The 20,782-nt window shown below is 43.9% G+C and overlaps 1 protein-coding gene across 7 annotated transcripts in view; it reads left to right on the top strand.

The window, feature by feature from the left end:
• Positions 1-474: 474 nt before the first annotated feature.
• LOC117347945 (neurogenic locus notch homolog protein 1-like) overlaps positions 475-20,782 on the top strand; it is a 284,187-nt gene continuing 263,879 nt past the window's right edge. For all 7 annotated transcript variants that reach the window (XM_033919452.1, XM_033919449.1, XM_033919455.1 and 4 more), the window contains exons 1-4: positions 475-519; positions 7,894-7,929; positions 14,912-14,961; positions 16,560-16,655. In XM_033919452.1, coding sequence (XP_033775343.1) covers positions 479-519; positions 7,894-7,929; positions 14,912-14,961; positions 16,560-16,655 — 223 coding nt within the window. In that variant the 5' untranslated portion in view covers positions 475-478. The remainder of the gene's footprint in view (positions 520-7,893; positions 7,930-14,911; positions 14,962-16,559; positions 16,656-20,782) is intronic.

Here is a 20,782-nt window from a genome sequence, read left to right as displayed (position 1 = left end):
CAAGACAAAGTTAGATAAGTTCCTGCTGAACCAGAACGTACGCAAGTAAGGCTAGACTCAGGGCACTGGTCTTTGACCTGTGGGCTGCCGCAGGAGCAGACTGCTGGGCACGATGGACCACTGGTCTGACCCAGCAGTGGCAATTCTTATGTTTATAACCATCTGAGCAGGCTGAGCTACCCCTTTACTACCAGTGATACAGCAAACATTTGTGTTCATTTGTCACCCCAAATACTGTAGCTATTGAGTTCTGGCAGGGAAATCCTGGCACTATTGCCTGTTATGAGATGATTATTTCCATGACAATAACAGGTGTGATCAAACTGGTTTGCTCAGGTAGAATGGCATGACTTGGTTCAGTGTCAGAGGGAGGGAGAATTCACCTGATTTCACCAAAGGAGGCAGGTTCCAAAAAGCATTAAGAAGAGCATAAAAAGACCAAGAAACACAGAGAAAGACAGAAGAGCACAGAGAGAGGATGGGTCCTTTTTACTGGGTCCTGCTTCTCGCATTTCTCTGGTGAGGAAGATTACTATGGTATCATTGCATTGCTGGGAAGTGTGGGCTTCAGGAGCTAAAAGTTTATTCATTTGATAGGAGTATTATCAGGAACTTGTAGGAGTGAGTTTTTATAATATTTCTGTATAAGTGTAGTACATTGGATGATCCTTTTACATGTTGCCTGGATATCTGGAGTGATTTGGGTCCAGGGCAGTAGAAGATTCTCCCTGTCCCAGATCATTCTCAGCCGTTCCTATATCAGGGCTTCTATACATTTTATTTTTTTAAAAGTCTTTATATTAAGGAAATTACAAATTGTTTTTATTTAAAACTTAAGACAGAAAGGTAAGAGAATACTATTATGAAATGAGAGAAAGAAAGGGAAAACTAACAAACTATCCCCCCTTTTACTAAACCGCGATAGTGGTTATTAGCGCAGGGAGCCGCGCTGAATGCTCTGTGCTGCTTCCGACGCTCATAGGAACTCTATGAGCATTGGGAGCAATGCGGAACATACAGTGTGGCTCCCTGTGCTAATAACTGCTGTTGCGGTTTAGTAAAAGGGGGGGGGGGGGTATGGGTTTTATTATTTTTCCTCCTCCTTGTTCTTTCTTTATATAATCTAAACTAAAACTTTGCTTTATATACCGGGTCATCAACCAAAGGAAGCGCGACTCAGTTAACAGTAAATTTAAAAAATACTAAAAAAGTAAACAATCAAGAATTTCAATGGGACTAATTTCTGAAGTGTTTAGCAAATAGGAAAGTTTTTAAAGATTTGCAGAAAAATTGAAAAGGTCTAGGACTCCTCAAAATTAGAGGAAGTTCATTCCATAATTGAGATAAGTTGAAAACCAAAGATTGACTGAAGTTCTTAACTCCTTTAATTCCTTTTCTTGAAGGAAGGGAGAGTTTGAATTGTTGGATGCCTCTTGCATAGGAGAATCTATAAACATTCCACACCAGAGGAACAAGAGGAATGAAAATACCATATAGAATTCTAAAAGTAATGCATACACATTTAAATTGAATCCTGAGATAAACCGGAAGCCAGTGAAGGCTTAAAAGGAAAGCAGTCACATGGTCAATTTACTTTTTTCAAAAATCAACTTTGCAGCGGTATTCTGAATCAGTTGTAATTTTGGAGGCAGATCTTTGTAATGCCGAAATAGATAGCATTACAGTAGTCTAACTGGGATAATATGATTGATTGAACCAAAAGAGAAAAATGTCATTGATGGAAAAGAGTTCTGACCTTCCTCAGCATTCGTAGACTATAAAAGCATTTATTAACAAGAGAATTTATTTGATCCTTGAAAGTAAGGGAGGAATCTATGAGGACTCCCAGTATCTTAGAGGAAAACTTGATCTGCAGGGAAACCCCAGATTCCAGAAATACAGTGGGAGGAAGACAATACAGTTTTGGGCCTGGCCGCAAGAGTTTAGTTTTAGCTGCATTTAACTTCATCTGGACATTCAAGCCTGAAGTTTAGAAATACATTGATTTATTTTAAAGGCTAAATTGGTAATATCTGAATCAATCTCGATCAATATAAAAATATCATCGGCATAGGTGAAAAGTGTTTCCCAAGCTGACAACTTATAAGTGTTCAGTGTAGTCATATAGAGATTAAACAAAATTGGAGAAAACAGAGAGTCAGGGGGACCCCACAAGGAGGCCACCAGGAATTAGAGATATCACCTTCAATATTAACTGAGTAGGGACGAGATGATAGAAATTTAGAAAACCAATCAAGAACAACCTGATTGAGATCAATGTCTGAAAGCAAATGAAGCAAAATGTCGTGATGCACTACATCAAACACCGCGGATAAATCAAACTGAAGCAGGATAGCATATTTATTTTGTAATTGTTATTGTTGAATTTTTGAAAGAAGAGAAATCAAAGTTTTGGTGCTGAAATTAGAACGAAATCCATGTTGAAATGGTTGGAGTTTTAGTTTAGTTTTTCTTGTATAATGATAGGAGATCCTTCCCGTTATTGTAAACTACTCTGATTTTTATCTGAAGGGCAGGTAAGTATAACAAATCAAAATGAGCTAAACTAAACACTACTACTACTATTTAATATAACATAACATCTGTGTAACTCTGGAAAAGACCGAACAGAAAAAGGACCTGGATGTACTAATAGATAGGACCCTGAAACCGTCAGCGCAATGTGCGGCAGCAGTGAAGAAAGCAAATAGAATGCTAGGCATGATAAAGAAGGGAATTACGAGTAGATCAGAGAAAGTTATAATACCGCTCTAGAGAGCCATGGTCAGACCGCACCTGGAATACTGTGTCCAGCATTGGTCTCCATACCTAAAGAAGGATATAAAACTGCTAGAGAGGGTGCAGAGACAAGCAACGAAGCTAGTGAAAGGTATGGAGAACCTGGACTACGAGGAATGACTTAGGAGACTGGGGTTGTTTTCCCTTGAGAAGAGGAGACTGCGAGGGGATCTGATCGAGACTTTCAAAATACTGAAAGGATTCGACAAAATGGAGCAGGGAAAGCAGTTATTTACAATGTCCAGTGTGACACAGACAAGAGGACATAGACTGAAGCTGAGGGGGGACAAGTCCAGGACGAATATCAGGAAGTTCTGTTTCACGCAGTGAGTGGTGGACACCTGGAATGCTCTCCCAGAGGAAGTAATTGCAGAATCCACCGTTCTAGGATTTAAGGGTAAACTAGATGCACATCTCCTTAAGAGTGGCATAGAGTGATACGGGTAAGGGTAAATTAGATGCATATCTCCCTTGAGAAGCATACAGTGATATGGGGACTCAAACCATGCCAGGGTACACCTGGTGGGGCCTCCGCGTGTGCAGATCACCGGACTTGATCCGGAGATGGCAATTCTTATGTTCCTATCAGATCTATGCGGTTTAACAAAAGTAAAATACTGCTGCAACACAGAATGAAATACATGTTCAATCTTTGAAAAATTTCCTAAATAAATGAGTTTTTAATAGTTTCCTAAAATTTTGATATGATATAGATGTAAAGAATAATTGACGAAAATCAATATCCCAAGTAGCTGCTTGAAATGACAGTAGTCAATTAGGATATCTTTTATAGCAGCAACTTTTGGGCGATGGAAGATCAAAAAGGGAAGCTATCCGAGTAGAACGTCTTTGATGGGAAAAAATAAATTGATCAACTAAATAGGCTGGAGACATACCAGATATTACTTTGTAACACAGGCAACCGAACTTAAACCACTCTAGCTTCCATGGGGAGCCATGCAGCGCTCTGTAATAAGGTGTTATATGGTCTGATTTTTTAAATAATTTCTAAAGCACTGAAAGGCATACGAAGCACAACATTCGATAGACACTCAGAAGAGCTTATAATCTAATGTGGACAGACCGTGTGTGACCTGGGGGTGACCATTGACCAACAACTCACCCTTGAAGCCCATACCAACCTCCTGATCAACAAATGCTTTTGCCTATTATGGAAACTACGCACACTAAAACCTTACTTTGACTTTACAGCATTTAGATTGCTAGTCCAATCTCTAGTTCTAAGCTCTCTGGACTATTGCAACATAATTTATCTAGGATCCCACAAAATACCATTAGGAGACTAAGAGCAGTCCAAAACATGTTAGGAGACTAAGAGCAGTCCAAAACATGGCAGTAAGACTGATCTTCGACCTGAAAAAATTTGACCACATCTCTCCATACTAAGCTGCACTGGCTTCCTCTCGAAGCAAGAATCATCTTCAAATTCGGCTGCCTTTGCTATAAGACTATGTTCGGCACCTCGCTCACCTACCTCATGAAATACTTCATACTTCAGAACCATCCCCACTCCTCCCGCAAAACACTTCTATTTGCATTCTCCACTCCCAAGGGATGTCACTGAAAAAATTTCTTAATAGGATACTATCCTTTCAGGCTGGCATCTGGAACAATACCCTAAGCCAGGAGTGCCCACACTTTTTTGGCTTGCGAGCTAATTTTAAAATGACCGGGTCAATCTACCAACAATAAAATTTAAAAAAAACACAAAGCACATTGTACGTAGAGAAAATGTTAATTATCATTTATATTCGGGGTTTTTTTTTTTTTCAAAGATGTAAAGGCAGATGACTTTAAAATATGCAATGTCACCTTGCTTGGGGGGGGGGACACAAGGAGAGAGAAAGAAAGAAGGGGCATGGAGAGAGAGAGAAAGAAAGAAACTATACAAAATAGACAAATATACCCCTCCCCTTTTACTAAACCGCAATAGTGGTTTTTAGCACAGGGAGCTGCGCTGAATGCCCCACGCTGCTCCCGACACTCATAGGCTCCCTTTCACTAAAAAAACTATCGCGGTTTAGTAACCAGTAGGCAGATTCTGGGTCATATTGGAATTAGGATACTGTATTACCTAACAAAGGGAGGAACCAGCTGGCAAAGGCTAGTCACAAACCTATTAAGTTGGCCCAATGTAACCTACTTGAAACTGGGATACATGAAAGCCTTTCAGGACCCACTGCCTTAAAATGTCACCTTAAGTAAGGTGCCCTTTTCTTGTATCCAGAGAAACGGATATATACTTTTCAAGGAAGTAGTTCAGGTGGAAAGGAAACTCAGGAGCCAACTTTTCTAACTTATGGGGTGTGCTAAACCCAATGAAAATGGCTTGTCATGGGACATAATCAAGGAACTGATTCAATTTTGGCTTCTCTGGATGTAAATGACCTCGACTTCTGCTATGGAAGGAGAAAAAGGGCAGCAATGCAGCATCATGGAATTGGGGCAGGGGTGGGATTTGAACGTGAACTGCAGCTGCAGCCACTCGCCAGGCATCCGGGTGAACACGTTCTTGGGGTTCCTCTTCCGGCCCCTCCTGCTCCTCTCCTTCCCTGGGCACCACCAGCCGCTTCAGCCTCTCAATCCTGGCAGGGTCCAGGGGCGGCGGCCCTCACTGCTTGCGTGGGACTGGAGCTCCTCGTGCTGCATGAAGCTCTCATATTTGAGGGGAGTAAAGGGCCAGAAGTGGGTTGAAGAGCTTCGAGCTGATGTCCAGGCACTTGTCAACGAGTGTGGGACTGGTTCGATCCCTCGCTATAGGCGGCCACTGCCTCTCCTCCTCCATGTTTGAAAGACCCGCAGCTCAGGGCCGATGGGGAGGGGGAGGATTGTGGGCCTGGAGCTTGTGCAATCGCTGCACGCGCCTGGCCTGGAGTTGAGGAAGCAGGGAAAACAGAACAAGGCAACGTGAGTCAATCGCGGAGCCCGGGATGGACTCCGCGATCGACTCGAGTTGCCTTTGTGATCTACTGGTAGATTGCAATCAAACCTTTTGGGCACCCCTGCCATAAGTTCACTCCTCCTGAACTCCCTGTCATACGAATCCTTCAGAAAATCCCGTTAGACCCATCTATTTGACAAGTTTATCGGACCCTAAGAAACCAGCCCACCTACTATCCCTACTCACTCCTCCTCCTATTTTCTCCTCCCATATCTGCTCAGTCACCTTTCCCCTCCCCCACTAAACCTATACTGTAACCTCCCTGCTTTCTTCTCTTGCATCGATACCTGCGGTATCCACACTGTATTCCCACTTTACTGTATACCGTCTAAAACTTAATTTTATAGACTGGGTCATCAACCAGAAGGAGCTCGACTTGGTTAACAGTAATGTAATACATAAACATAACAGAGGTTTTCAGGGCTTTCCGGAATAAAGCGAAGGGACCTAAACTTCTTAGAGCAAGCGGTAAAGCATTCCATAATTCTGTTAGTTTAAAAGTGAAAGAATGACTAAATCTCCTGAAAGTTCTTTTTTTACCACTAAGGGAAGGAAATGTAAGTTTTAATTTTTTGAGAACTTCTGGCAAGATGAGATCTATGCATGTTCCAGTCTAAAGGAATCAAAGTAGTGAAAATGCCAAATAAGATCTTAAATGCAATACAAATGCACTTGAATTGAATTCTAAGATATACTGGAAGCCAATGTAATTCCTTGAGCAGAGGGGTTGGATACATGATTGAATTTACTCTTACCATAAAATAAGCTAAGCTTAGCTGCAGTATTCTGTATTAGTTGAAGTCTCTGCAGACTAGCCTTTGAAAGACCCAAGTACATTGAGTTACAATAATCCAACCTTGACAAAATGTTTGATTGAACCAATACAGAGAAATGTTACTGATAAACAAATGTTCTCATTCTTCTCAGAACACAGGCTGAAAAAAACACTTTTTAACTAGCAAATTTAGTTGATCCTTAAATGTAAGTGAAGAATCAATGACACCCAATATTAGCAAGGAAAACTCAATTTTCAAAGATTCTCCTGAGTCTAAGGTCACAGCAGAAGGGAGAGAGTCCAACTTTCTGAAAATTTGCTAAGAATGTAAACGGGTTAATGTAGCAAACTTTCATAAGTAAGTTTTGCTATGCTGGAGGAAGAATGGCTGACAAGTGTGATATTACATTGCAACAATTTGTTAACTCAGAATCTGGGTACAATTTGTATATTTGTTAATGGGGCTTCACCTGAAAAGAGTTCCATAAAATGTACTTACATTTATTTAGTAAATGGAACATCGGCTTCAAACTGGGCAAAGGAGAGTCGGGTCTAGGATGATTCATCCCAGCTAATTCAGCACGACTGTTGGAATCAGCCATGATGAATCGTCAAGGCAGCACCTGACTTCTATGTCCCCAACACCCCCCAAAATAAGAGCGCCTCCCTTATCCCCCACCCCCCAAATTAGGAGCACCCCCTCACCAACCTGCATACCTCTTGAAATGTTGGCCGATCTCAGCTCCCCTCTGACATCATGTTCTTGTCCTGTGACTAGGAAGTGACTTTAGAAGGGAGCCAAGGCTGGCTAAGCAGGGGGTGGAAGATGCTGCTCATGCTGGTGAACCTTTCAAGAGGTATGCGTGGGGGGGGGGGGGGCAGAGAGGAGAAGAGGCACTGACAGGGGGGAGGGGATGAGGAGAGGCGGCATGAAGAGAAGAGGCACCAGTAGGGGAGAAGGAGAGGCATGATTCATTGTAGTTCATCTTGGCCATCGTGGTGAGGATGATTTATCACGGCCGTTTCATTGCGGCCTTGATGAAAAGGCCACGATAAATCATCCCATTGCAGTCTGCTCTAAAAAATAGACTCCTCCCCCCTTTTAGAAAACCACGCAAGCAGCTTTTAGCGCCGGCCGGCATGCTGAATGCTCTGCGCTGCTCTGACACTCATAGCATCAGAGCAGTGCAGGGCATTCAGTGCACTGGCCGGCGCTAAAAAATGGGAGAGGGGAGAGGGAGGCTGGGAGGAGAGAAACTAAAATGCAAAAGTGAAATGAGCTCTTATGTTCACAAGACAGAAGATCTCATTAGCCAAGCCTAAATGTGTCTGATTTTCTACCTCTTATTTTCAACAGGGCCCCAACTCCAAGCTGGCCACTAAGCCACAATGGGTAATGAACCTCTGACTACTGCTTCATACGTTTACCTCTCTATTTTCTCTTATTCTGAATTTTTCCTCGTATATTTCTTTTGCTGTTTTTCATTTTTCCCTTTCTTCTTCCATTATGTTTCTGTTTTACTTTCTTTCTCTGTGAGTGTGCTTTTCCCAAGTGTCTCTCTTTGCCTGTTTGTCTTGTTTTCTAATATTTTGCATTTGAACTTCCTCTTTTCCTTGATACACTCTTTCTCATAGTGTTATTTTATCTGTTTGTCCTTCTTTCTTAGAACCTTAGGTAGCTCTTTTCATATTTTTTGTTTGGTCCAGCAGTTCTTCCTGTTTATTTGGGTGTATGAAATAATTACTAGTAGTGTATCCTGATCACAGTCAGCCTCTACTGAGTTATGATACCATGATCCTTCATTGTCAACTACCTGTAATATTTATTCCTTCCCATTTCACTGAGGGGTCCTTTTATTAAGCCATGATAAAAAGAGGCTTTAGTGTACACTTGTGTATGTCTTTCCCATGCACTATAGCCGCTTTTGCTGAAGCAGAAAAATAGCCAGTTTTCTATTTTCAGAATTAATGGCCATATTCTAATGTTCCGTTAGCATGCAACCAGTAATAGAAATTAGTGCATAAGCACTTAGGCCCATATTCTATAAATGGTGCCTTAAGTTAGGTGCCTAACTTAAGTTGAAAATGCCATTTAAAAGAAATTAAAAGCAACTTAAAACCAAAAATGTAGGGAGGCGATTTACGACACCTAATGCCACTTCCAGCATTAGCCATGTCTACAGTGGCATTAGGCATCACAAAGCTCCTAGAAGAGGCGCAATGCAGGCACCTTAAAAACGGTGCCTGCATTGCGCCTCTTCTAGGAGCTTTGTGATGCCTAATGCCACTGTAGACATGGCTAATGCTGGAAGTGGCATTAGGTGTCGTAAATCGCCTCCCTCCTTGAAAATTCTGGCCTACATTTCTGGTGTCTATCTGTTCTATAAACAGCACCATTGTGTAATTGACATGCAATCAGCAGCAGTTTCTAAGGCAGTGACTGTCGGTAGCACCGTTTATTTCAAATATCTTTTATTGATCAAACAGAGCAAAACAAGCAGCAGACTAGAGCAGTGCAGTAATCTGTTTGAACAATTCGTATTAGCAATCCAAAACTCCCCACCAACCACCCACCCTACAAAAAAAAGTGAAAAATAAAAGAAGCAAGAGAGAGGGGACAACCATATCCATTCCCTCAGGCTCAAGCACCTCTCTTTCTGGCTCTAGTTTTCTACTTTTTTTCTCTGAGGGAAACTCTTTCTCAGTGCTGCTTTGGTTGTGAGACAACTAAGCCAGGAGGGGAAGTGCCAGGTTTTCTTTAGGTTTATTCTGAGTCTGAGAAGCAGTGTCAAGCAGGGGAAGTGGGGTTTCATACCCTCTGTCACAATGATGTTAACAACTTAGTCCGAAAGTCCTTTCTTACACTGGGTTGTGTAAAGCCCCTACAGGCTCCATCCACATCTGGATGGCCTCTGAGCCTGAGTGAATGATGTCTCACACATCAGCACACGATCCAGGCCCTCCAGACGTGCCCAGAGCTCCTCGCAAAGAGAGGAAACTAGGTTCGCTCTGCAAGCTGCTGTAATTAGCTTAGCGGTGGGCCGCGGAAGATGACTTCTCTTGCTGGGTGTGGGAAGCAGCAGAGGTAAGACCCTGCCCGTCTCTAGAACCCCAGCGGGACGCTGGATCTGGACAATGGGGGGGGGGGATAGAGAGACAGAAAAGGACCTTGAGGAGGGGTGGGAAAATAGACTTGAAGACAGGGCAGATGCTGGACTAGAGGAGGTAGAGAAGGGAAACACCCTGAACCGAGGAGAGAGAGCTATGCCAGGCCATGGGGAGGAGGAAGACAAAGAGTGAGAGAGACAGAAAAACCTGGATCAAAGGTAGGAGGACTCAAAATATTATCAGAAGGAAGAGAGAGAGGGGAAAACCTGAAACAAAGGGGAGGCAGAATAGAGGAGTGGCCAGATGTTGGACTTGGGGATGTATAGAGGGAAGAGAGAGAAAAAGACTGCAGAGAGGTGGAAAGATTCTGGACCAGGGAGGAAGGAAGGAAAGAGAAAAGCAGAGAAAGACCTAGAAGAAAGGAGAACAAATGCTGGAGGGGGGGTGTGTAAGCAGAAGAAAGAGAGAGAGAGAAGCCTGGACCAAGGGAGAAAGACAGGAGGCAGATGCTAGACTATGAGAGGTGCAGACAGAGGGGGAGAGACCCTGAAGAAGAACAGAGAGATGCAAGATCATAACAGAAGAGGGAGACCTGGAACAAAGGTGGTAGTAGGTACAAAGGTTAACCAACACTGGATCTGGGGAGGGTGTAAGCAGAGGGAAAAGAGAGAGACCTGGACCCAAGGGGGATGGGGCTGGATTGTGAAAGAAATGTTGGATGCACAGTCAGAAGAAAGTCCAATCAGAAACTAATTAAATCACCAGACAACATAAGTATTGCCGCTGCCGGGTCAGACCAGTAGTCCATCCTGCCCACCAATCCACTCATTTGGTGGCCCCAAGGTCAAAGACCAGTGCTCTAAATGAGTCCAACCTCACCTGCGTACATCCCAATTTAGTAGGAACTTGTCCAGCTTAGTCTTGAAACCCTGGAGGGTGTTTTCCTCTACAACAGACTCTGGAAGAGTGTTCCAGCTCTTCACCACTCTCTGAGTGAAGAAGAACTTCCTTACATTTGTATGGAATCTATCCCCTTTCATCTTTAGAGAGTGCCCTCTTGTTCTCCCTACCTTGGAGAGTGTGAACAGTCTGTCTTTATCTACTAATTCCCTTCAGTATCTTGAATGTTTCGATCATGTCCCCTCTCAGTCTCCTCTTTTCAAGGGAGAAGAAGCCCAGTTTCTCCAATCTCTCACTGTACAGCAACTCCTCCAGCCCCTTAACCATTTTATTCGCTCTTCTCTGGACCCTTTCGAGTAATACCATGTCCTTCTTCATGTATGGCGACCAGTGCTGGACACAGTACTCCAGGTGAGGGGGCACCATGGCCTGGTACAGTGGCATGATAACCTTCTCCAATCTGTTCATGATCCCTTTCTTTATCATTCCTAGTATTCTGTTTGCCCTTTTTGCCGCCGCAGCGCATTGTGCAGACTGCCTCATCGACTTGTTGATCAGAACTCCCAAGTCTCTTTCCTGGGAGGTCTCTCCAAGTACCATCCCGGACATCCTGTATTCGTGCATGAGATTTTTGTTACCGACGCATCATTTTGCACTTATCCACGTTGAACCTCATTTGCCATGTCGATGCCTATTTCTCGAGCTTGATTATGTCACTTTGTAGATCTTCGCAATCCCCCTGTGTCTTCACTACTCTGAATAACTTTGTATCGTCCGCAAATTTAATCACCTCACTCGTCGTACCAATGTCCAGATCGTTTATAAAGTTGTTGAAGAGCACGGGTCCAAGCACCGAGCTCTGCGGCACCCCACTGGTAATGCTCTTTCAGTCCGAGTATTGTCCTTTAACCCCACTCTCTGTTTCCTATGCTCCAGCCAGTTTTTAATCCACATGAGTATATCACTCTCGATTCCATGGCTTACGATTTTTTGAAGTAGTCATTCATGTGGAACCTTGTCGAACGCCTTCTGAAAATCCAGATATACAATGTCGATTGGGTTGCTCTTGTCTATCCGCCTGTTTACTCCCTCGAAGAAGTGCAGCAAATTTGTCAGGAAAGATCTGTCTTTGCTAAAACCATGCTGGCTGGTCCTCATTAAACCGTGTCCGTTAAGGTGATCAATGATGAGGTTCTTTATCAGCGCCTCTACCATCTTTCCCGGTACCGAGGTCAGACTCACCGGTCTGTAGTTTCCCGGATCTTGCACAGTCTGTGTCTGTATATGGCCATTTGGTGGAGGATGGGCTGGGGAGGGCTTCAATGGCTGGGAGGGTGTAGATGGGCTGGAGTAGGTTTTAACGGAGATTTCAGCAGTAGGAACCCAAGCACAGTACTGGGTAGAGCTTTGGATTCTTGCTCAGAAATAGCTAAGAAGAAAAAATTAAAAAAATTTAAATTGAAACAGGTTGGGCAGACTGGATGGACCATTCGGGTCTTTATCTGCCTTCATCTACTATGTTACTATGATCTCCCCTCAAACATTTTTTGAAGATCGGCGTAACATTCGCCACCTTCCAGTCGTCCAGAATCTTTCCCGATTTGATCGACAGATTGGCTATCAGTTGAAGCAGTTTAGCTATAGTCCCTTTCAGTTCCTTGCCCCTCAGATGGATGCCATCCAGTCCCGGAAATTTATCGCTCTTAAGCCTATTAATCTGCCTACATACCTCTTCTAGACTGACCGTCAACCCTATCAGTTTCCCGTCTTCGTTTCCAGCATATAGCCTGATGGGTTCCGGTATGTTGCATATATCTTTTTCGGTAAATACAGATGCAAAAAATGTGTTCAGTTTGTCGGCGATTTCTTTATCTTCATTTAGCACTCCATGGTCATCCAATGGTCCTACCGCTTCCTTCGCAGGTCGTTTCCCCTTAATATATCGAAAGAACGGCAAAGTTTTTTGCCTCCTTGGCTATTTTTTCCTCGTAGTCTCTTTTGGCCCCTTTTACCGCCTTATGGCACCTAAACTAAACTAAACCTTAAGTTTATATTCCAAATCTTCTCCATAATTATAGAGCTCGGCATGGTTTACAGGAGCTTAATATAAAGAAGGAACACCATAGTGGGGGTTAGAGATTAAGTATAGAGGAAAGAAAGCATTACACTTTTGCAAATAGCCTAGTTTTCAGATGCTTTCCGAATAGTTGGAAGGAGTAGTTGGTTGTGCTTATTCCAGTTTTTGTCTGTTTTTGACCTTTTCATGTCTCTGATCGCTTCCTTCACCTCTACAGTGAGCCACGCCGGTTCTTTGTTCTTTTTCCTCTTGGATCCTTTTTTGATACGCGGTATATATAGATTTTGCACCTCGGTGACTGTGTCCTTAAAAAGGTACCAAGCTTTCTCTAGCGCTTTTACAGTGCTTATCCTCAATCTTCTTCCCCACCATGAGTCTCATCCCTTCGTAATTCCCTTTTTGGTAGGAAAAATGGTTTTATTTTCAGTTTAGTGATCGAAATGTGTTAGTTTTGAGAATTTATATCTGCTTTATGTATATGAAAAATGAAAGGAAAAAATTGCATTGCAATTAGTAAAAGGGGCAGGATCTGGGGCAGAGCTTGGGAGGTCTGTGGATGAGGGTACTTAGCTTGAAGTAGTTGAGAAACATTGCTGTAGGCAATCAACCGCCGCCAGTGCCTCTCCTCTCCTGCTCTCTTCCCTGCTGGCACCCCCTACTTGCATCTCAGGGCCCATCTGGAAGGCCTCTGTGCCTGTGTGGATGTCAATGTGATGATATCAGGCATGCATGTGATGTCATTATAGCAACATCTACGCACTTCCGGGTGCCTCGAGCCATGGCCACTACCTGCGGCCCTCACTACATTTTCTGACTTCGTTTCGGCCCCAGATCATTTTTGAGCTGTGCAGGCCTGCTTTACCGAATGGAGTTAGCTGCTGCAGATCTACAGACTTAGAGGTAGGGATACCAGATTTGTTTGTGCAAAAAAGAGGCCATGTGGCCCCGTCCCATTCTGCCTCCAGCCCTGCCCCTACTCAAACCTAGTCTCTTCTTCCCTGAGTCCAGGTTGTGTCTGGAGGGCCTCTGAACATGTGAGGATGTAACATGATGATGTCACATGCATGTGTGTGATGTCATTGCATCTCATCTGTGCATGCTCTAAAAAGGACATGTCCTGGTGGTAACTATGGTGATTGAAGCAGGTAGAGTTAGGAGACTGCTTGTGGATGTTATGAGAATAAATCTCATGACAGTGTCTATCATGGGGGTGGAGGTGGGACGAAATAAAGCTCTCTGCATCACTGAGCACCAGGTCTTTGGGAGCCCAAACTCCCGCTAGGACCCAAGAGGAGAAGGAGGTTATCCCAGACTGGGGGCTGAGAAAAGACAGAGAGCACCATGCTCAGTAGCATAGCTAGACAGCCATTTTGGGGGGGCCTGAGCCCAAAGTGGGTAGACCTACCCTGGAGGAGTGCAATTGTGTGAGCGCACCATCGAACCCTGCCCGCCCCCCAAATCTCCAGAGCAGGGGCTGCAGTGGATGGTGACTTGCTCTTCCTCAGAGGAGGCATGCAGCGCTGCTGCGAGCGGGACCAGGGCTGTAACTTGGTTCTGGTGCCACCACATGCTTGCGCTGTGAGAGAGACTAGGCAGGCCTGAGCCAAGATTGGACGGACAAGGCCTGCCCGTAGCTACTCCCCTGCCTCTGCTGATCAAGCAGAGGTCATATAAGCACTCTGGGAGTGGGAGAGAGTGAGCCCCCTCTACCGACAGTGGAACAGGTTCAGACCTGTTTGGAGATAGAGGTAGGTGAGGAGAACTGCACCTCTGTATGAAATAGGACAGACAGGGAGGTCTGGTCCTGAGTCAGATGCACATGTAAATCCAAATTAGTAGTGGGATCATGTGACTCTGTTATCCTCAGTTTTCACTGGTTGCCTGTGGAGTTTCAGGGTTTTACGTTCGGGCAGTCAGGCTGCCCTTGTGATTCCATCTTCCTCTGAGGCTCATCTGATCTGGTTTTTTGTTGTTGTTGTTGTTGTTGGCTCAGATGTTATGGAATCAGCTTCCTTTGGGTAGAACGGTCTTTTAAGACAAAACTAAATTAAAAGCTCACTTTTTTCATTGTGCTTATGGGTTATAGGGTGACTCCTTTTACTACTTCAGGGATCTGGGATGACTTTCTTTTTGAGTGTGTTTGCTTGTTCAGTCTTTTCTATATTAATGGAGTTCACTTAGGATGCAGATGTTATGTCATACTCAGACATAAACACAGAACTCAATTCTTCTCGTAAAACAATTGATATATAACTTTTTAAATATCTGTTTTTTCCCCTTCAATTCACAGAAAGATCTTGGTCTTTCGGCGATCCCTGAATGATCATGATGATTCATCAGGTATTTCTGATGCCAATTCCCTGAATGTGCTTTACTTGTTCATAAAAAGACATGCTTTTGAGTTCAAATCGCATCAGGGTTAAGAATAACTGAAAGCCCGGCCTAGGCAGTCACTTGCAAAACATGGAGCTTTGCAGGCTATTTCTGCTAGTGTACATTATCTGGTATTCTAGCACAGTGTATCGCAAACTATGTGCCGCGAGACGCCATCAAGGAGGAGAGGCGCTGGCTCCAGTTGACTGCTTACGGGTCATGCCTCATGCAGCAAGAGGCACATCCTGTAGGCAGTCAGCCAGCACCGACAACTCTCCTCGCTAGTGTCTCTCCTCCTCTCCTCAAGAATCCCCCACCAGAAAAGTGACAGGTTCAGGGTTGCGGCAGGAGGGTCTTTGCGTATGCGCAGACGTCAATGTGATGTCATCACTGGTGCACATGATGCCATCGCATCGATATCCGCACACTTCCTGATGCTTTCCGGCTGCAGCACTGGGTTTAGTGTGCTGCGGCGCCGAAAAGTTTAAGGGACACTGTTCTAGCACCATCTATGAAGCTCTCTGACAAATATAGGCACTTACCCCCCCCCCCCCCGGCCCCTCCCTTTTACGAAGCCACGATAGGCTTTTTATCACCGGCTGTGGCGGTATCAGCTCTAATGCTTATAGGAATTCTAGGAGCGTCGGAGTTATTACTACCAAGGCCGGTGATATTAAAGCCTAACACAGCTTGGTGAAAGGGGGTTTAATTTGGGGCCCTAAATTTAGGATGTCAGTTTTATTGAATATTGGCTCTAAGGGGTCGATATTCATAGTGATTTAACAACTCAAAAAGTTTTACATACAAGTACTTCAAGCATTTTCTCTATCTAATGTGCTTGGTGCAGTGGAAGATTAAGTGACTTGCCCAGGGTCACAGGGAGAAGTGGGTTTTGATCAGGGTGCTGGGGCTGTAGCTTTAACCACTACATCACACTCTCATGGCTAATATCACTACTAACTGCCAAACTCATAGCTGGTGATCCAGGCCAGTGGTCCAAGGAGCAGGGTTGGCACTTAACCCAGTTAAGGACCAATATTCAGTCCTGCACTGACTAAGTTTCCAAATAGTGCTGAATATTGCATTTGAACTTTACACCTGTGGCTGAATTATTAACATCTCATCCTCACGACTCCTTTGTTGTACCTTGATTGTCTCGTCGTTGAGGCTCTCTTGGGCTCCCTTTTTGGAAAATTGCATTTAACCAGATAGATAATAGCCAGCTGGATATGGCCCAGCACTGAATATCTCGGCATAATGCTGCTAGTAGCCCAAAATAAAATGCTGACTGTTGCTGGTTGAATATTTACCCAAGCAGCTTTCATGAATAGCACATTCAATGTAAAATTAATTTTATAAATATTATGCAATGAAGTTGAAAAAGCTCAAGAAATGGTTTACCGGGAATGACAGGAAGAAAGAGCATTAAATACAATGAAATGCATGGGAGACCTCAGTTAGTGTTTTAGAGATGAATATGAAAGCTTTGAAGCGAACCAAATAATTCTCTGACACCAAGGAAAGTGTGATCAGGTTTCTAACACCAAATTTTGTTTTAATTTTAGGGTCTTGTGCATCTCGCTGTAGTAATGGAGGAAAATGCCTGTCTTCGGGGAATTGCTCTTGTCTTACAGGTTACAGAGGAAAATTTTGTGATGATGGTGAGTTGTGGTCAGGGTAGCACAACCTATTAATCTATTTAAAAGCTAATATACCAGAACAAAAGTAATTTAACATCTAAGTGTCTGGTTAGGATCTCAATCACAACATCTAAATTATTCTCATATTCTTACCTAAGAAGATTGTCCTATGCAATATATTTTTCCAGCTTTAAAGCCGCTCTAGATTTTCCGCTTCCGCTCTTGATTACTCATACTGCTTACAAATAGTGAGAAATGTAAAATAATGACATAACTTCCTCTATTTTTCTGAGTTAGAAAAACATACTACAATTCTGATTTACCTTTTTTTTTTTTCTTTAATTTACAAATCATGAGAGATGTAAAAAAATAACAACAAAAGAGAGTGGCAGCGGGTCGCTGACCACTATTTCAGCTGAACATTATTATAACCACAATAACACTCTAGAGCAAGGGTGTCAAACTCAATCACATAAGTGGCCGAAATCTAAAACATAGGCTAAGTTGCAGGCCAAATTCTTTATTAAGATACTTGGGGGGTCCTTATATTAAGGTACACTAACTGATTTAGCTCACGCTAAATGTGCACCTTAATAAAAAGACCCCTTAGTCTTAGTAGAGGTATAGGGTTACAACCTCTCCAACCTCACACCGGCTCTGTGATGTAAACAAAATAAATAAAAAAGACTTTTCCTCTCTCTTCTAGGTCCTAGTTCATGCCTGCTACAAACAGGCCTATTGTCCTTGAAAGTATAAATTTCATTGAACTTTAATATATCCAAGTGGGCTAACATTATAATCACATGCTACTTTAGTCAGATAAAACAAAATCTTTCTTGATCTGATTTTTATTTTTGTAAAGCTCATCTTATCCACTTAAAACCATTATGATTCAAACTAAACTAGGACGTTATTATGGTGCCCTTATTGGTGCTCCACACAGGTGTTAATTGCAAAATGACATATGCAGACCCACAAGTCGCCGGAAGAGTGGAATGTGAGATATCTTTGGGTCATAAAACACTTTCTGTTCCACGCTGTGAAAATCATCCTTTACCAAATTATTACTAAGAAGAAGCATTAGTCCAAAGAAAAAAGGCAAAGGGATGATAAAAGTACTGTATTTTCAAGATTCTTACACTTTAGCCCAGGAATTAAAAGATATTTAAAGTTAACGGCAAACGAGGAAGCGCAAACAAAAGAGCATTTCTCAGTTTTGGTTCAAAGCTCCTCTGCCTGCGAGAGACTCCAACCCGGGCTGCTCCTGCCCACTCTTACCTAGGGGGTTAAATGGATCTCTCCTCCTCTTGCACTAGCAGGTTGTATACACACTCAACTGGATACATTTCCATCATCTTCCAGTGGGTAATAGAATGAAATGCTAGGGCTTGTGTGGCAAGGAGGAGCTTCTCGTAGCTTTGCTCTCTGATAACTCTTGGATACCATCGCTAGGCAACGCCGGAGAGAGGGATAAACGTCATTTCCGACTGGGGATCTGGATAATTTACTTTGTGGTGCCCAAGAAGGAGGGAACCTTTCGGCCCATCCTAGATTTAAAAGGAGTCAACAGGGCTCTCAGAATTCCCTCTTTTCACATGGAAACTCTGCGGTCTGTCATTCTGGTGGTTCAGCCAGGGGAGTTCCTGACTTCTCTCGATCTGATGGAGGCTTACTTGCATGTTCCCATTCGGGCATCCCATCAGCGCTTCCTTCGCTTTGCGTTCCTGGGTCAGCACTATCAGTTCTGTGCGCTTCCCTTTGGCCTGGCCACGGCTCCCCGGTCATTCACCAAGGTGATGGTGGTCGTCGCGGCAGCATTGCAGTCAGAGGGCATTCTGGTGCATCCCTACCTGGATGACTGGTTAATTTGGATGAAGTTGTTGCAGGAGAGCACCCGGGTTACGGCTCGGGTGGTTGAGTTTCTCCAGTCCCTGGGATGGGTGGTCAATCTTTCCAAGAATCGGTTGGTCTGGAGTTCCTTGGGGTTCTGTTCGACACCTCCTTGGGGAAGGTCTTCCTTCCAGAGCTCGGGTAAGCAAATTGCAATCTCAGATTTGCCTTCTTATGGCGTCCCGGTGTCCTTGGGCACAGGATTTCCTTCAAGTCTTGGGGTCAATGGCAGCTTCCCTAGACATAGTGAGGTGGGCGCGGGCCCTCATGCATCCTCTTCAGTATGCTCTGCTCCGGAGGTGGTCGTCCCAGAGGCACAGTTTGTATCTCCCTGTTCCTCTGTGAGGCTTGGGGTGCTGCAGTCTTTGTTGGTGGCTCCAGACCTCTCATTTGGTTCAGAGGACGAGTCTGGATCAACCACAGTGGACGGCGCTTCTCACGAATGCCAGTCTCCTCAGTTGGGGAGCTCAGTATCTAGGTCACTCAGCTCAGGGTACCTGATTCACAGAGGAGGCATCCTGGCCAATCAATGTGTTGTAGACCAGTGCCGTCTGTCTGGCACTGTTAGCCTTCTGCTCCTTCTTGTCAGGCAAGTCAGTCGGAGTTCTGTCGGACAATGCCATGGCAGTGGCTTATGTCAGTCGTCAGGGAGGCACCATGGTCTGGGCAGAGACCTACCTTCAGGACATCTCATAGAAACATAGAAACATAGCCGGAGTGGAGAATGTTCAGGCGGTGTTCCTCAGTCATCACGTGCTAGATCCCGGAGAGTGGTGTCTAAGCCCTGTGGCCTTTCAGTTGATAGTGCAGTCTTGGGGTCAGCCCTGATGGACCTGATGGCCATGAGTGTCAACGCCAAAACGCCCCGCTTCTTCAGTCGTTGCAGAGATGGTCAGGCCAAGGGTCTGGATGCTCTGGTTCAACCATGGGCAACGGAGGGGCTGTTGTATGTGTTCCCTCCATGGCCATTAGTGGGCAGAGTTCTTCTCCGCATCATTCGCCATTTGGGTCTCGTGGTTCTGGTGGCTCTGGATTGGCCTCAATGTCCATGGTACGTGGATCTGGTGAGGCATCTGGTGGCAGATCCTCTTCCTCTGCCTCTCTTGGACAACCTTCTTACTCAGGGCCTCATTCCAATGTTTTATTCTGTCTTACAGCTTGTCTCTTGAAAGGGGTTGCCTAGGTAAGAAGGGGTATTCAGATAAAGTGATCAAGTTTCAAGTTTTCAAGTTTTATTGTATTTAATATACCGACCATCAACATGTATCTGGCTGGTTTACAATGCTAAAAAAAAATGAAATAAAAGGTAAAATAATATATATATATATGAGGGAGGAGTTGACATTAAAAGACGATAAACAAAAAACTTACATGAATTTGAGGGTAATAAGGGGAAGGAAGGGTCACAAAATTTATAAGAAAGGGAGGAGGAGGGATAAGACATCAGGGATAGGATCGCTTCGTAAAAGCGGTTGGGATGATTTAACTGGTTTTGGGAAGGAGGTATTTAGAGGTTATGATATGCATCTTGAAATAGGAATGTTTTTAGTTTGATCTTGAACTTAACGAGAAGATTTTCTTGACGTTGAGATGGCATGGCGTTCCATAAGGTTGGAGCAACTACAGAGAAGTTAATTTTCCTGGTGTAGTAGAATTCTCTGATGGAAGGAACAGCCAGCAAGTTTTGATCTGCTGATCTTAGGGTCCGAGAAGGACAGAGAGGGATGATAAGTTTCTCAAGAAAAGATGGAAGACGTGAGAATTTGATTTTGAAGACCAGCATTAAGATTTTATAAGTGATACGATGAGTGATGGGTAACCAATGGGCTTCTTTCAGGAGAGGAGTAACATGATCATATTTCCTTACTTTATGAATAAGTTTGATTGTTGTATTTTGTATGAGCTGCAGACGATGTAATTCTTTTTGTGGGAGTCCATTATATAGGGAGTTAGTTTCAAGGATTGAAGTTATAGAGCGGATGAGCCTAAGTTTGTAAAAGCAAATTTTTACTACGGAGCTTATCTGGTCGTGGAAGGTTAAGTCTTTGTCTATAGTTACTCCGAGTAGTTTTATTTTTGGGCTTATGTGAGGGTTTGGCGTCTGTTTGAGGGGTGGTGTGATGTGGGTGGTGTGGTTGGTCTTTTTTTGTGCTACCCTACCTAACATCTTAGAGTTCTTGCAGAATGGCCTGGATAGGGGGTTGGCTTGGTCTTCTCTCTGGGTTCAGCTTGCGGTCTTGTAAGCCTTTCGTAGGTTG

This window comes from Geotrypetes seraphini, chromosome 14 (genome assembly GCF_902459505.1).
Source record: "Geotrypetes seraphini chromosome 14, aGeoSer1.1, whole genome shotgun sequence".
Taxonomy (NCBI): domain Eukaryota; kingdom Metazoa; phylum Chordata; class Amphibia; order Gymnophiona; family Dermophiidae; genus Geotrypetes; species Geotrypetes seraphini.
Note: the sequence above shows the minus strand (reverse complement) of the source record. Positions and strands in the feature narration are given on the sequence as shown.